Source organism: Haliotis rubra, unplaced genomic scaffold (genome assembly GCF_003918875.1).
Source record: "Haliotis rubra isolate DU_JTF1 unplaced genomic scaffold, ASM391887v1 Scf168, whole genome shotgun sequence".
Taxonomy (NCBI): Eukaryota; Metazoa; Mollusca; class Gastropoda; order Lepetellida; family Haliotidae; genus Haliotis; species Haliotis rubra.
In genome coordinates, this window is record NW_025765647.1 from 127465 (window position 1) to 144934 (window position 17470).

Consider the following 17470-nt stretch of genomic DNA (forward strand, 5'->3'; position numbering starts at 1 on the left):
TCTGAACATACTCCACGCCAGTTGGAGAGGTGGCGGGACAGTCAACACTAATTCTGAACATACCCACGCCAGTGAGGGTGGCGGACATACTCCACTAATTCTGAACATACTCCACGCCAGTTGGAGGGTGGCGGAGACACAGTCGGACAGTCAACACTAATTCTGAACATACTCCACGCCAGTTGGAGGGTGGCGGACAGTCAACACTAATTCTGAACATACTCCACTCCAGCCAGTTGGAGGGTGGCGGGACAGTCAACACTAATTCTGAACATACTCCACGCCAGTTGGAGGGTGGCGGGACAGTCAACACTAATTCTGAACATACTCCACGCCAGTTGGAGGGTGGCGGGACAGTCAACACTAATTCTGAACATACTCCACGCCAGTTGGAGGGTGGCGGGACAGTCAACACTAATTCTGAACATACTCCACGCCAGTTGGAGGGTGGCGGGACAGTCAACACTAATTCTGAACATACTCCACCAACATGCACATCGTAGAAGTTCTACTAGAACTATTCAGTCGGAGTGACTGAAATATGATCAAAACGGGTCATGACTCGCAAGCAAACAGAAACACAATTTGGTGCCTCGGGCATAGTAGGCAACAAACCTGTGTGTGTATTGTTGTGATGGTATAACAATATCTGGGCCTTGACGGAAATCTGGATGCTCACCTTTACCGTAATGAAATCATTTAACCTTTAATCATTTAATCAAAATCCCATGGTTTGGCGTTTCAACGCCAGATCACACTTAGCTCATATTGAATATCTTGCTGAATGGTGTAATTTCCTGACTGTTCCCCAACTGAGCAGAGCGAGATGAGATTGTCTGTCGTCTGTAAGTAGCGCCAGAAAATCTTAGCACCGCGAAATCGGCGACTCACTAATTCAGATCTGGAATGATAGCCTCCATCTGACGTCAGGTTGGTTCCAACGGAAAATAGTCCTTGTCTTTCATTTAGGGTCACGGGGTCACGCAATGTCATGGCTTTAACGTTTGTGCAAATTTCACACTGTTACATGATGAAACCTTTTGTTTAATATTTCTTATACATTAGTCAGAAAAGAGTATGGTTTTCAAGATTCATAAACGTTACTCTTTGGGTTGAGTGAAAAGCACCTCACACTAGCCTTCGTTGTAAAGCATTGATTATACAAAATTGACAAAAAATTGTATGCGTGACACTACCATGCTCTTCCTAATGATTATGAGCTTGAATAATTCATCAGCATTCTATACATGTTGTAGCTGGATCTAATGGTCAGACTACAGCTTGTTCAGCTTGACCTGAGCTACTCTACATATGCATGACCCGGGAGGTCAAATGGCACAAACGGCAGGTCGAGTTAACTTCATTAAATAGGGGAGCAGAGAATGTTATTTATGTTGCTGCTCACTGCCTAAAAGCACGAATCGGAAACATTAAACCATCTGTAGCTTCTTGTTGAAAGAAAGTTAGGGCATTGCGGACGATTTCTCGACACTAAGACGTTAAACGGCGACCTTGTCTCGGCTGTTCGGGCATGTTCACAATCAACTGACAAAGGTGCACCCCTTCACAATAATAGACCCAACCAGTTGTGACACGGTCACGCAATGCATTAGTATTCACTTGATCAGGTCAAGCTGAAAAAGCTGTAGATGACTTGTTGATTGCCTAGATGAAAGACTGATTGGTCTAGACACGATAAAACATACAGACCGACTAAATAGTTGCAATATTGTTAAGTGTAGCCCTGAAGGCAAAGATACAGACATAATATTCTGAGTTGTCATTTGGTATGGTAGAGTATCATCAGTATGATATTGTTCTCTTTGTATTGTTTAAAGGAAATAATCAGGTTAGGGAGTAAATACGCTGGTAAATGATTCCACTGGTAAAAAAAGTAATTATATATGAACGGCGTGCAGACTGCCTCCATTAGCTCATTTACAGATGATAAAAACAGCAGCAATCAAACATTGAATTTTTAGTGTTTTATAAAAAAATATATATTGACTTCAAACAATGAATATTAAAAGGGACTGAGTGGAACCTCGGGGTTTACAGGATTCGCCAACAATTCTAGAACTTGTACTTCACATCCGTGATTCATGTAATTAATTTAAACAGATATATTCACATGAAATGCATGACCAATCATGCCCATAAACTTGTTGCTAAATGTTGTATTGATTTGTCACTCATTGCAAGACAAAGGGAAACTTAAATTTCATATTTCAAATATTTCATGACTTCCATCGTATTGGAATACCATAGAAACCGGCTTTTGACGTAAGTAAAGGGATTTGGCGGCAAATGGATCTATATCTGCTCTTGTCCAGCAGCATAGCTCAGAGGAAATGAACTGGTATCACTGCACGTCCGTCAGAAGTCAAATGTCATATAGATAGTTTGTTTTTACAGCCGATCTAATAAATGTATAATAATATGTCATACAAAAAGATAAATTCGATGTTGTGGGTTTCTGGGTTTGACGTGTTTTGTATTCTATCTGTTTTCAAGGATCATATGCTCAATACGATTACTCTCTTGGCGATAATCCACTTATTCAGTAGTACTTCGTATTCTAACTCTCAATATGGGCATTGCTCAATATGATTAGAAGCATAATCCACTTATATGACTAGTAATTTGTTCCAAGAATCTGTATATGGGCATTACTGTAAATGAAAGAAGTTGAGCAAGTTCATTTATATGACTGTAATTTGTTATGCAATGTTAAACAATGTACAAGTAGTGCTGTACTGGGTGTATGTGGCAGATTCTGTCTATATATTTCTAGTGTCCCCCGCCGTGATATTGCTAAAGCGGCGTAAAACCATACTCACTCACACACACTCTATATATATATCAGTGCAGTGATGACAGTTTAGAAATATTGGCTACGTTTAATGCGCATACCGTGTGTCCGTGTACCTAATAGTGTTACGATATGTTGTATCCATATGCAGGGTATGAAACTCCCCAAAAAATCAGCCAGACTACAGGGCTGGTTAGATGTAAAACTTGCCAGCCCTGGCCAAAACTTACCTGCCCACAGAAAATACTAAGATACATCGATATCTAAATTGTAACCCGACCTTCGGGCAGGTGAATTTGAGAATCTAGCAGTCCGTGTTGAAAATAACCCGTCCCGGGAGGTCGGGCAGGCAGGTATTTCGAACGCTGCCATATGATAATCAAGGAAAGATGAATGTGAGTAACTAATATTAGAGCAACGTTATTTTTCTTGGACTCGGACATTTTTGGTTGTCTCAAACATAAATGTGGTTATTTACTACAATGGTATTGCAACGTTTCAATGACAATTGCCAACTAATAATGGCTCAATGTTTCCTTCTGATCCCATTTTAAGCAAACGTTAAAGTGTAAAGAATATTTGTACTGGTTAACCTTTAGTAAACCCCGTTCACGTATGTGAAGTAAGGTTTAGATGCAGCGTAAACTGGTTGGAAATACAAACTGATAAAAATTCTAACATTACTGGCAAACACAGATATTTGGGAACCTATGCTCGTGTGCCCTGTATATACTCACCTACACCATCTCTGTATTCCTTTAAGACCCGTGAAGATCCGGGGTGGAATAGGTCTTCAGCAACCCATGCTTGCCACAAAAGGCGACTATGCTTGTCGTAAGAGGCGACTAACGGGATCGGGTGGTCAGGCTCGCTGAATTGGTTGACACATGTCATCGGTTCCAAATTGCGCAGATCGATGCTCATGCTGTTGATCACTGGATTGTCTGGTCCAGACTCGATTATTTACAGACCGCCGCCATATAGCCGGAATATTGCTGAGTGCGGCGTAAAACTAAACTCACTCACTCACTATATTCCTTTACAAAATTATTAACACCCAAAGGCCATAAGTTTATTATGTTTATCAACTACTAAAACAAAGCTCATTATCAGTGTCGGTAAATATCTGTATTACAGTAAAGAAGAAGCATCACATATTCCATCATTCTTGCTGTCGCCTAGTCTGCCTCAGAGTTCCTGAACCACTTATTTTCCCCACAGCATAGCCCTCCCAGCAATGCTAAAGCCATAAATGAAGCAAGTCTAGATTTCCGCTGGTCTCCTTTGGGCTCCTTTTCAATTTAAATGAGTTTATTTGTTACAATCAAAATTATATAAATTCACAGACTAAGTGATAGTCTAGCTGTTGCCACAAATACGCTGCATATATTTTGTGCACAGGACATGTGGCTTGCATAGTAGCAAATTAGGAAATTGACGCGGAAGTAAAGCTATGATTTTACGGCTACTTTTTACAGTACCAAATGAACAGAAATATCATGTCGAAGTGACATAGTTGAATGACTCATTCTAGAATTACCTCCCCTTACCAAAGCGGAAGTGTCTCCATATTTATAATAATTTTATCGGAATTCGTTCTAATTTGCGTATAGAAATGTTACTATCGTAATTGCGGACTAGTGCACGGTTTCAGAAGATAGTTCTAAGAGGTATGTAGTGTTTATTAGGAGCACATTAGATGTATTACTTAGCGGGAAATGCAGACGAGCTTCGCCTTTGTTAAATAGTTACTATATTTCATATTTTGACACAGGCGTCCTGTCACAGTACATTTGACGTGACTAATTGGACAGTCGTGTTTGATTTGGGTATACTTTATATTTAACTGTACTCAAAGCATTAAAAGTCTGGAAGTCATTTTTAAGCAGAATTGTTATTTTCAAGAAACTATATGCATGGAAGAAATATTCTTATGGTCATGATGATGCTGCTTCTGATTCAGTAAGCAATCATATGCTGTCCCACAGATACTCGTAATCTACTTGGTGTCTGTCCCCAAACGCCTCTTTGTTAGTTAAAGTTTCAGAAGTGATCTTGTAGTCCAAATATACTCGTTCAGTACCCACCCATCGCCAGTCCAAATCATGAGTCAGTCAGTTCCCTCTGTCACACATTACCATGTAGACTGCCCCTAGTACATGTTTATGTGTCGTGTATAGTTGTCACTTAATCATTTTAAAGTATATTTACACAAATAACTGTGATAATAACAATAGCAAATAAGTACTATGATGAAGCCCCGCTATTAACAGTCATTATTTGACTTTATTTTAACATTTTTCAACTATTTATGTCAGGTAATCCCATTTCAGTATGATGCTAATGTACCATTATGTTTATCATCACTATATGAGCGGCACATCGTGCATCAAGCTGTCAAAATAATATCTGACCCTACTCACTACTTAAATTCGGAATACAACCTCCTCCCTTCAGGCTGCCGCTACAAAGTTCCAATTGTGAAAACTAAGAGAGCCCGTACATTCTTTATTCCAAGTAACATATCTCTCTTAAACAAATGTGAATATACCTAAATCAAAGAATTTATGTAAATATGTTTGGTATCTCTCTAATGTGTCAGTAGGTTTGCTGATGTAACACAAATTCCTGAAAAGGCATTAAAGTATTATTCTATTCTATTCTGTTCTGTTCTGTTCTGTTCTGTTCTGTTCTGTTAAGGGGTATCATGTGAAGATTTGGGTGGAATTATTTGAGGAACCCATGCTTGTCTTATTGGAAACTATAGCAGATGAGAACAGTAAGGCTCAAAGACTTGGTTGAATTATGTCATTTCAATATAGCATAGATCAATACTTTCATTAATGTCCAGTGTGCAAAATACCCACTGGCCTGTTAGCCCATGGCTAGAAAAAATCCATTTGGGTTAGTAAATCTCCACAGTCACTGGCCCAAATGTTTAGTGATTTTTCATGGGGTCATTTTGTAAATATATCACTCTCTCCGACTTGTTCAGTTATAATACACTTTTAAATCATGCAAGATTATGGCCTGATATACCGGTATAGTGATAAAAATGTTCATCCTATCAGCAGCTTAATGATGAAACCTGTGTCTACATTCAAATTTCGGACAAGTGAATTATTTTGTGGTCTAGTCACTTTCAGGCATAGCTGGCCCGACTGGCAAGCAAAATTTGGAAACTATTTCGCACACTGAATCTCCATCACAGGATTGTCCAGTCCAGAGTTGAATATTTACAACTTGCCATCGTGTAGATTGATTATTGCTTTGTGTGGTGTAAAACAATAAACAAGCAAACAAAAGTGTCTGAGATTTGTGGGTTTATGTGAAGAAGATTATATATTTTGGATATTTTGCGTATCAGCATGATTATTTTTTAGTTGTATGGTTATGGATGGAGTAGACTGACTTGTCATGTAATAAAGGGGTTTATTTAGGCATGTTCAGATGTGATATTGAGTTATAACTGGCAGTAAATGTCAGTAAACATAGTAGAAATATCCAGATGGAAATTACAAATATTGTACTAATTTGTAGTTTATCATGTCCATGAAGATATTGGGATGAATGGGTAACATAGTGATTAAGTTGTTTTCTTGTCACACCAAGAACCTGATTAAAATCCCCCATGACTACAGTATGTGAAGCCCTTTTTGGGAGTCCCCAGTTGTGAGGTAGGAATAGTGCTAAAAGTAGTGTAATGCCGTATTTGCTCACTCGAAATGTAAGAAATTATATTACACAATTTTCACATATTCCTAGTTTGGAATGCATGATAACTAAATGAATCCATGTCTGTCAGTGTCTGTAATGAAGTGCCTTATTTGAAATAGTACTGTATTGTATCTCAAGATGAAAGACAAGTTTGTAAATGGCTTGTTTCCTGGGTTTGCGTGACATCAGTTCTACTTGAGACAATTCAGTGTGTTCACCCCAACGATTGCTTCCTTCTCTGCTTATCATGCAGTGGAGACAAGTTGTGTTCCATCGACACAATCAAGGAAGTATGTTTTAGGCATGTGTACATGTTTTCAGGCATTGTCAGTGTAGCCATGGTGTTGGGAACTTTTTGTTACGCCCATGAAAAATGTTGTTTGTGAATTCTAGCTTTTCCTTGTATTCATCATGTACATTGACATGTTGCACAAACGTCTAGATAAGCTGGATATTTGTCATGTGCACAAAAACATATTTAAATTTTTTATTATGGCTGGCTAACAAGATCTATAAATGGAAATATTGTCAATGGGTAAAATGATTATCAGTATGAAAGTATCAATGATGAATTTGTTTTACTATTTGTTGCATCATATATGTACATTTCAAATTGTATTGATAAAGCTGATCATGATGATATCACACATAAAGTATGGTGATGACATAACATTTGAATGTATTCAGACAATACACAAAATTAGGTTTTTAATTCATGGGCTACTTTAGAATTATGTTCGGGATGGTATTTTTTAGTAATCCAAGCCTTAGTATGTTGATCTCAGCTTTTTAATTCTCTGATATTTATCAATAATCGATCAATATTCAGGTAACGGTTATCAATCTTTATGATCTATTTTGAAAGCCAGCCCCAAACTTATAGTACACAAAGCTGTACATAATTACCTTATGTGTCCACTTCAACTTGCATAAATGTATTTGTTTACAAAGCTTTATTTACTGATAGAGAGCAGGCATTTCATATACATGAACACTAGCAGAGTGAATTAATGCATAAAAGGGACTATATCTTTAGTATTGTTTATTCATCTCACTTTTGTAGGTTTATGCAACAAGTTAGATACTTCGGACAGCACATGATTGGAAGTTGTGTTACCCGTGGAGATCCGGGTTAGAATTGATCTTCAGTAACCCATGCTTGTCGTAAGAGGCGACTAACGGGATTGGGTGGTCAGGCTCGCTGACTTGATTGACACATGTCATCGTATCCCCATTGTGTAGATAGATGCTCATGTTCTTGATCACTTGATTGTCTGGTCCTAACTCGATTATTTACAGACCGCTGCCAAATAGCTGGAACATTGCTGAGTGTGGCATTATACAAATGTGATCAACCAACCAACCAATAGAACTTAGAAGTCGTGTGAAACAGTATTTTAACAATTGTTGAGAAAAATGTTTATTCAATGCCCTGAAGTAAAACTATGCTGAAAAACCTATCCAGAATAAAGCTATCTTTAATGTCAATGAATTCTTGATACATTATCATGTTAATGGGTCAGGTGGTCAGACATGGTTTCCGTCTCGCTCACGTGCCAGTGCATTGACGGTGTGGATTCTTGTCCAAAATATCAACATTACTGTATGCTAACAGTAGTGTATTACTGTATGCTAACAGTAGTGTATTACTGTATGCTAACAGCAATGTATTGCTGTATGCTAACAGTAGTGTATTACTGTATATGCTAACAGTAGTGTATTACTGTATGCTAACAGTAGTGTATTACTGTATGCTAACAGTAGTGTATTGCTGTATGCTAACAGTAGTGTATTGCTGTATGCTAACAGTAGTGTATTACTGTATATGCTAACAGTAGTGTATTACTGTATGCTAACAGTAGTGTATTGCTGTATGCTAACAGTAGTATATTACTGTACACTAACAGTAGTATATTACTGTACGCTAACAGTAGTGTATTACTGTATGCTAGCAGTAGTATATTACTGTATGCTAACAGTAGTATATTACTGTATGCTAACAGTAGTGTATTACTGTATGCTAACAGCAGTGTATTGCTGTATGCTAACAGTGGTGTATTACTGTATATGCTAACAGTAGTTTATTACTGTATGCTAACAGTAGTGTATTACTGTATGCTAACAGTAGTATATTACTGTACGCTAACAGCAGTGTATTACTGTATGCTCACAGTGGTGTATTACTGTATGCTAACAGTAGTGTATTACTGTATGCTAACAGTAGTGTATTACTGCATGCTAAACAGTAGTGTATTGCTGTATGCTAACAGTGGTGTATTGCTGTATGCTAACAGTAGTGTATTACTGTATGCTAACAGTAGTGTATTACTGTATGCTAACAGAAGTGTATTACTGTATGCTAAACAGTAGTGTATTACTGTATGCTAACAGTAGTATATTACTGTTTGCTAACAGTAGTGTATTACTGTATGCTAACAACAGTGTATTACTGTATGCTAACAGTAGTGTATTACTGTATGCTAACAGTAGTGTATTACTGTATGCTAACAGTAGTGTATTACTGTATGCTAACAGAAGTGTATTACTGTATGCTAACAACAGTGTATTACTGTATGCTAACAGTATTACTGTATGCTACAGTATGCTATGCTAACAGTGTATTACTGTATGCTAACAGCAGTGTATTACTGTATTACTGCTAACAGTAGTGTATTACTGTATGCTAAACAGTAGTATATTACTGTATGCTAACAGTAGTATATTACTGTTTGCTAACAGTAGTGTATTACTGTATGCTAGCAGTAGTGTATTACTGTATGCTAACAACAGTGTATTACTGTATGCTAACAGTAGTGTATTACTGTATGCTAACAACAGTGTATTACTGTATGCTAACAGTAGTGTATTACAGTATGCTAACAGTAGTGTATATGTACATGTACCAGGTGAAAGATTTGGTGTGGCTCTACTGTACTAACACTACCAGTAACAGAAATGTAAATGTCCACATAGCATGTGAAAGATTGAGGTCCAGATTGGTGTGGCCATTAACATGCCATAGCAGGATGTAGATCAAGAGGCTACTTCCTGTTCTGTAAAACCTCACAATATACTGCTTTGGTCTGCTGTAGAAGGAAGGTTTTGGGATTTGATCATTTACAATGATTTATGATTGTATAACATGCTTAAGCTCAAAATCGATATGATATTTTCATGGCTTTAGCAAGGTAAGCCATATTTACCCACTGTGCAATCAGGTATAGCTCTCAGTAATTCCAGTTGTGTTGTCCTGATTAATATTTTATACTGGGTTATGATTTATTGAGGTTTGTTAAACTTTATTAAGCATGTTAAGTATCAACAGTCTAAGATTATCAAGACCCATTAAAATCCGGGTTAGAATTGGCCTTCAGCAAGTAGGGCTTGTCTAAGTTAATGCTCATCACGTACCGCACGTGCATTTGTTTCACTGTTCCATCTACTGCGCTTACCCCCTTGTAATACAAACCAATAATAGTGATTTGAATCTATGATTGTTTGTTAAACAACTTTTATCCTAAGTTGAATAATATTCTGAGATTTAAATGTTCATTTGGCAAGGTAAAATTATGAAGATTCGCAATCTTAATATCACTTTATTTGATTTACTTTTTTGTTTAAAGTGAAATTCATCGGTACGTTTTCACTGCAAACAGACTATAGCCATAAATATGAACGGTCCCTGAGTCAAAGTCAGATTGAAGGCCCCGCCCGTTCGATAAGTATGTTTCCACTTTTCACTAACATGCATTTTTCTGCACTTGCTAAAAATCTTATGCCTGTATTCTTAGGAATGACCAGCGATGACACTCTTTTTAAATCTGTAGTAGGTCACTGTGACCTACTTTCAATGAGTATAAAGCATATGCTGTTGTTTGTTGTTACTTGAATTTCACTATGGACATCATGTTTGGTATATTTGCTGGATAGCCCATTGAAAAGTTGTTGCAATACTTGACGTGGAAATTGGAGGTCATATTCACTATCAATGTCCTGAAGGTCCAACACTCCGATAAATCTTCTGTATCACATTCCAGGCACACCAAGCACAATGTCTGTGGGGGCAGGTGAGAAGATCACCTTGACTGATGCTCTACAGAACGTGGATGTGCTGGACGAGCTCCACCTGCCAGACCAACAGCCATGCATCGAAGCCATGCCGCAGTCTGTACACTACCGTGCAGACTTCGACACCAACTTCGAGGAAAAGAACGCCTACGTTACTGGTGTTGCCAAATACATTGAAGAGGCAACAGTTCATGCTGATCTGGTAAGGGTGTCTTCCTGTGCAGATTCCTGGTTAGAACTGGGCCCCCCTAGCCTGTGCTTGTCATTAGAGACAACTTTGGGGATTGGGTGGTCAGGTTTGGTTACTTAGCGGATTGTGTACCTTTGTGCACCAACTGTGTGGATTGTTGGTCACCATACTGATTGCTGCATTGTCTGTTCCTCTCATGTTTTAGGGGTGGTGGGGGTAGCTTTGTGATTAAAGCGTTCGCTGGTCATGCCGATGGCCCGGGTTCGATTCCCCACATGGGTATAATGTGTGAAGCCCATTTCTGATGTCCTCCGTCGTGATATTGCTGGAATATTGCTAAAAGCGGCATAAACCTAGACTCACTCACTCACTCACTCTTATGTTTAATTCCAGCACCATCATGTCCCGCCCATGTTTTAGGGTAGTACTATTGTGTGCAACCCATGTTTTATTATGGCACTATAATGTACCACCCATGTACTATATGGTGTATAACCAGATGGTGGCCACATAAATACGTGCAAACACCTAGTTGCGGGTACAGCAACGTGCAGTAAACTTGGACAAAGTACTGGATATGTGGGCTATATAAATATCCTGTAATGAATATGAAAAATAAATACTACCCATGTTTTATTGTAACACTGTCATGTACCTACCATGTTTCAGAACAAGCTGCTGGAGGAGGGGCAGGAGTATGCCGCCATGTTGTACACCTGGAGGTGCTGCTCCCGAGCACTGCCACAGGTAACGTCTCCTTCACCATCACTGCAACCAATGTTTCAGAACAAGCTGCTGGAGCTTTATGTTACATGTCACATAAACTACGCAACCACGACAGCTTTTTAACCTGGTCAGAATGGTGCTAATATAAGTTGTTCATTCGTCACGAGGGGGTATGGGTTGATGTACCCTCTAACATAGAGGTTACATCAACCCATGGGCCCAGAGGGACCACTTAACAACATAGTTTTCTTACGGAACACCTCAGTGTTAAGTTTGAACTGTTTGAAGCATGTGTATTGGATCATAATACAGAGAGCCGGAGTTAGGTAACAACCCAAACACTGCTAACACGATACACCAAATGAATGCCCACAGTTTGGCATTCTCAGGGGGTAACATAGAAAATGTTAGTCGCTTGTAAGCGGGTACTTTGATTGGCTCAGCCTATCAGAAAACGACATTTATGTGTGAGGTAAGATAATTGAATTTGTATAATATGGGTAATTGTTTGAGCAGTACAAATGTTGAACATTCGTTTGGTAATCATGGCTTGAACATCTCCACTTCCTCAGGAGATAACATAGGGCTGTTTACTGTAGATTTTATAGATTGAATTTGTAACAGAACTCACAGAATGAGTTTGCAAATAGAGGTTTCAAATCACAACCTCTGACTGGAACGAAATATTCATACTAAACATATGTATAATACAACACTTTTTCTCTCTTATGGTCAGTCAGTACTTTCAAATAATGAATGTTGCCTGTTACGACAGTCACGTTTTGCTAAAGACGAATTCTAAACCTGATCATCACAGGCTACATCTGTGGTACACTCCTAATCTAAAGTTAATATTTTGTGTTGTGTGTGAATCATGTTTGTTGTTATCCAGGTAAAAAGCAATGACCAGCAGAATCGGACACAGATTTACCAGAAGATTGTGGAGGTTCTGGAGCCGCAGGTGTCTAGACTGACTGACTTCATGCACTTCCAGGTATGTAGTTTGTGGTGTTGCTGGTGTGTAGGATATAGAGCCACTGGTGTGTAAACTTCAAAGTATGTAGGATGTGCAGCCACAGGTGTGTAAACTTCAAAGCATGAAGGATGTGGAACCACAGGTGTGTAAACGTCTGAGTATGTACAATGAGGAGCCACAGGTGTATGGACTTCAAAGTATGTAGGATGCAGAGCCACAGGTTTGTAAACAGCTGAGTATGTACAATGAGGAGCCACAGGTGTGTAAACTTCAAAGTATGTAGGATGTGGAACCACAGGTGTGTAAACGTCTGAGTATGTACAATGAGGAGCCACAGGTGTATGGACTTCAAAGTATGTAGGATGCAGAGCCACAGGTTTGTAAACAGCTGAGTATGTACAATGAGGAGACACAGGTGTGTAAACTTCAAAGTATGTGGGATGTGGAACCACAGGTGTGTAAACGTCTGAGTATGTACAATGAGGAGCCACAGGTGTGTGAACTTCAAAGTATGTAGGATGTGGAGCCACAGGTTTGTAAACTGCTGATTATGTACAATGAGGAGCCACAGGTGTGTAAACTTCAAATTATGTAGGATGTGAAACCACAGGTGTGTAAACGTCTGAGTATGTACAATGAGAGCCTGAGGTGTGTAAACTTCCAAGTATGTAGGATGTGGAGCCACAGGTTTGTAAATTGCTGATTATGTACAATGAGGAGCCACAGGTGTGTAAACTTCAAAGTATGTAGGATGTGGAGCCACAGGTGTGTAAATGGCTGAGTATGTACAGTGTGGAGCCACAGGTGTGTAAACTTCAAAGTATGTAGGATGAGGAGCCACAGGTGTGTAAAGTGTGTAGGATGAGGTGTGTAAACTTCAAAGTATGTAGGATTTGGAGCCACAGGTGTGTAAACTGCAAAGTATGTAGGATGTGGAGCCACAGGTGTATGGACTTCAAAGTATGTAGGATGAGGAGCCACAGGTGTGTAAACTTCAAAGTATGTAGGATGTGGAGCCACAGGTGTATGGACTTCAAAGTATGTAGGATTGTGGAGCCAAAGGTGTGTAAACGGCTGAGTATGTACAGTGTGGAGCCACAGGTGTGTTAACTTCAAAGTATGTACAGTGTGGAGCCACAGGTGTGTAAACATGCATTTCCAGACATATAGGTTACTTGTGGAGCGACAGGATAGTAATCTCCCACTTCTAGTGGGAGTATAAATAACATGCAAATGTTAATCTTATAATCAACAATTTTCATTGTACTTTCAGAAAAGAGCCATTGAAAGATTTTCTGATGAGGTTCGCCGTTTGTGCCACAAGGAAAAGAAGAATGATTTTGTGTCTGAAGCATATCTGCTGACACTTGGGAAGTTCATTAACATGTTTGCTGAACTGGACGAGCTTAAGAACATGAAGGCTAGTGTGAAGAATGACTACTCTGCATACAGGAGGTAAATACATCATGCATGTCCTGTAGATCATGTATAACAGGCTTGTGATCATATTCAGCAGTTAGAAGATGGTGTCATGGTTAGATGCATCTTTGATGAATATGCCTTATCATGCTGATGCTGCTGATGATTGTGATGGTGGTGGTGGTGGTGATGATGATCCCATGAGCTGCAACAGAAGTGAGTGAGATGGGTTTAACGCCACGGTCCCAACGCCACTTTTTACAGTATTCCCATTACATCACCAAGTGTCAGCTGAGGCTGAGAGAGAGCCTAAAGTGATGGAGGTATCTAAATTCTATTGTACAGTTTTCCAGGACACAGATCCAGATGATGCAGCATGAGCATTGATCTGCGCAATTGGGAACCGATGACATGTGTCAACCAAGTCAGCGAGCCTGACCACCCGATCCCGTTAGTCGCCTCTTACAACAAGCATTGGTTACTGAAGATCAATATTCTAACCCGGACCTTCACAGGTTGATGATGATGATGATGATGATGATGATGATGATGATGAAAGCCTCCTGGTTGTTAGAGGCATCTTATGGGATCGTATGGTCGGGCTTGCTGATTTGGTTGCTGCATTTCGTATCCTGATGGATAGACGGATGCTTATCATCACAATCACATTATCTGGTCCAGACTTGATTTATTTACAGACTGCTGTTATATTGCTTCAATATTGTTGAGCAAGATGTTCCATAACAACAACAGGAAACAGACAAACAGATTCAATAGATGACCACATGTGATTTCTCCAATATTGCAGAGCTGCCCAGTTCCTCAAGGTTATGGCCGACCCAAATGTTCTACAGGAGTCTCAGAACCTGTCCATTAACCTGGCCACCCAGAACAAGATCCGGTCCACAGTGAAGGAAAACTTGGCCCAGATCCCCGGCCATGAAGACCTGCTGGCAGACATCGTCAACCTGTGTCTGCAGCTGTATGAAGCTCAGATGTTCCTGGAACCCAGTGAGAAGTACATGCTGGTCAAGGTAGGTCGTCGTGGTCATGTTAGCTAGGTTATGCCTAGATACAGGGAGTTCCCAGTGCCTGTTGTCTGTGGTTGTACGAAGCCAAGATGTTCCTGGAGCCCAGTGGCAGTCAAGGTAGGTCGTCGTGGTCATGTTAGCTAGGTTATGTCTAGATACAGGGAGTTCCCAGTGCCTGTTGTCTGTGGTTGTACGAAGCCTAGATGTTCCTGGAGCCCAGTGGCGGTCAAGGTAGGTCGTCGTGGTCATGTTAGCTAGGTTATGTCTAGATACAGGGAGCTCCCAGTGCCTGTTGTCTGTGGCTGTATGAAGCCCAGATGTTCCTGGAGCCCAGTGGGGTCAAGGTAGGTCGTGGTCATGTTAGCTAGGTTATGTCTAGATACAGGGAGTTCCCAGTGCCTGTTGTCTGTGGCTGTGAAGCCCTAGATGTTCCTGGAGCCCAGTGGGAGTCAAGGTAGGTACGTGGTCATGTTAGCTAGGTTATGTCTAGATACAGGGAGTTCCCAGTGCCTGTTGTCTGTGGCTGTACGAAGCCTAGATGTTCCTGGAGCCCAGTGGGGGTCAAGGTAGGTCGTGGTCATGTTAGCTAGGTTATGTCTAGATACAGGGAGTTCCCAGTGCCTGTTGTCTGTGGCTGTACGAAGCCTAGATGTTCCTGGAGCCCAGTGGGGGTCAAGGTAGGTCGTGGTCATGTTAGCTAGGTTATGTCTAGATACAGGGAGTTCCCAGTGCCTGTTGTCTGTGGCTGTACGAAGCCTAGATGTTCCTGGAGCCCAGTGGGGGTCAAGGTAGGTAAAATAGTCATGTTAGCTAGGTTATGTCTAGATACAGGGAGTTCCCAGTGCCTGTTGTCTGTGGCTGTCTGAAAGCCTAGATGTTCCTGGAGCCCAGTGGGGGTCAAGGTAGGTCGTGAGTGGTCATGTTAGCTAGGTTATGTCTAGATACAGGGAGTTCCCAGTGCCTGTTGTCTGTGGCTGTCTGAAGCCTAGATGTTCCTGGAGCCCAGTGGGGGTCAAAGGTAGGTCGTGGTCATGTTAGCTAGGTTATGTCTAGATACAGGGAGCCCCAGTGCCTGTTGTCTGTGGCTGTCTGAAGCCCTAGATGTTCCTGGAGCCCAGTGGGGTCAAGGCAGGTCGTGGTCATGTTAGCTAGGTTATGTCTAGATACAGGGGAGTTCCCAGTGCCTGTTGTCTGTGGCTGTAATGAAGCCCAGATGTTCCTGGAGCCCAGTGGGGGTCAAGGCAGGTCGTGGTCATGTTAGCTAGGTTATGTCTAGATACAGGGAGTTCCCAGTGCCTGTTGTCTGTGACTGTAAGAAGCCCAGATGTTCCTGGAGCCCAGTGGGGGTCAAGGTAGGTCGTGTGGTCATGTTAGCTAGGTTATGTCTAGATACAGGGAGTTCCCAGTGCCTGTTGTCTGTGGCTGTACGAAGCCTAGATGTTCCTGGAGCCCAGTAGGGGTCAAGGCAGGTCGTCGTGGTCATGTTAGCTAGGTTATGTCTAGATACAGGGAGTTCCCAGTGCCTGTTGTCTGTGGCTGTACGAAGCCCAGATGTTCCTGGAGCCCAATGGGCGTCAAGGTAGGTCGTCGTGGTCATGTTAGCTAGGTTATGTCTAGATTCAGGGAGTTCCCAGTGCCTGTTGTCTGTGACTGTACGAAGCCTAGATGTTCCTGGAGCCCAGTGGGTGTCAAGGTAGGTCGTGGTCATGTTAGCTAGGTTATGTCTAGATACAGGGAGTTCCCAGTGCCTGTTGTTTGTGACTGTACGAAGCCTAGATGTTCCTGGAGCCCAATGGGGGTCAAGGTAGGTCGTCGTGGTCATGTTAGCTAGGTTATGTTTAGATACAGGGAGTACCCAGTGCCTGTTGTCTGTGGCTGTACGAAGCCTAGATGTTCCTGGAGCCCAATGGGGGTCAAGGTAGGTCGTCGTGGTCATGTTAGCTAGGTTATGTCTAGATACAGGGAGTTCCCAGTGCCTGTTGTCTGTGGCTGTAATGAAGCCCAGATGTTCCTGGAGCCCAGTTGGGGTCCAAGGTAGGTCGATTAGATGGTCATGTTAGCTAGGTTATGTCTAGATACAGGGGAGTTCCCAGTGCCTGTCCTCTGTGGCTGTCTGAAGTCCTAGATGTTCCTGGAGACCAATGGGGGTCAAGGTAGGTCGTGGTCATGTTAGCTAGGTTATGTCTAGATACAGGGAGTTCCCAGTGCCTGTTGTCTGTGGCTGTACGAAGCCTAGATGTTCCTGGAGCCCAGTAGGGGTCAAGGTAGGTCGTCGTGGTCATGTTAGCTAGGTTATGTCTAGATACAGGGAGTTCCCAGTGCCTGTTGTCTGTGGCTGTACGAAGCCCAGATGTTCCTGGAGCCCAGTGGGGGTCAAGGTAGGTCGTGGTCATGTTAGCTAGGTAATGTCTAGATACAGGGAGTTCGTCTGTGACTGTACGAAGCCCAGATGTTCCTGGAGCCCAGTGGGGTCAAGGTAGGTCGTCGTGGTCATGTTAGCTAGGTTATGTCTAGATACAGTGAGTTCCCAG

At 41.3% G+C, this 17470-nt stretch overlaps 1 protein-coding gene across 1 annotated transcript in view; it reads left to right on the forward strand.

The window, feature by feature from the left end:
* Positions 1-4351: 4351 nt before the first annotated feature.
* Positions 4352-17470, forward strand: part of LOC124272240 (cytoplasmic FMR1-interacting protein-like) — a 47514-nt gene continuing 34395 nt past the window's right edge. Inside the window, 6 exon segments of the mRNA XM_046707395.1 lie at positions 4352-4482; positions 10567-10799; positions 11457-11534; positions 12406-12507; positions 13763-13944; positions 14717-14942. Of these exon segments, the coding sequence (XP_046563351.1) occupies positions 10581-10799; positions 11457-11534; positions 12406-12507; positions 13763-13944; positions 14717-14942 (807 nt within the window). The 5' untranslated portion in view covers positions 4352-4482; positions 10567-10580.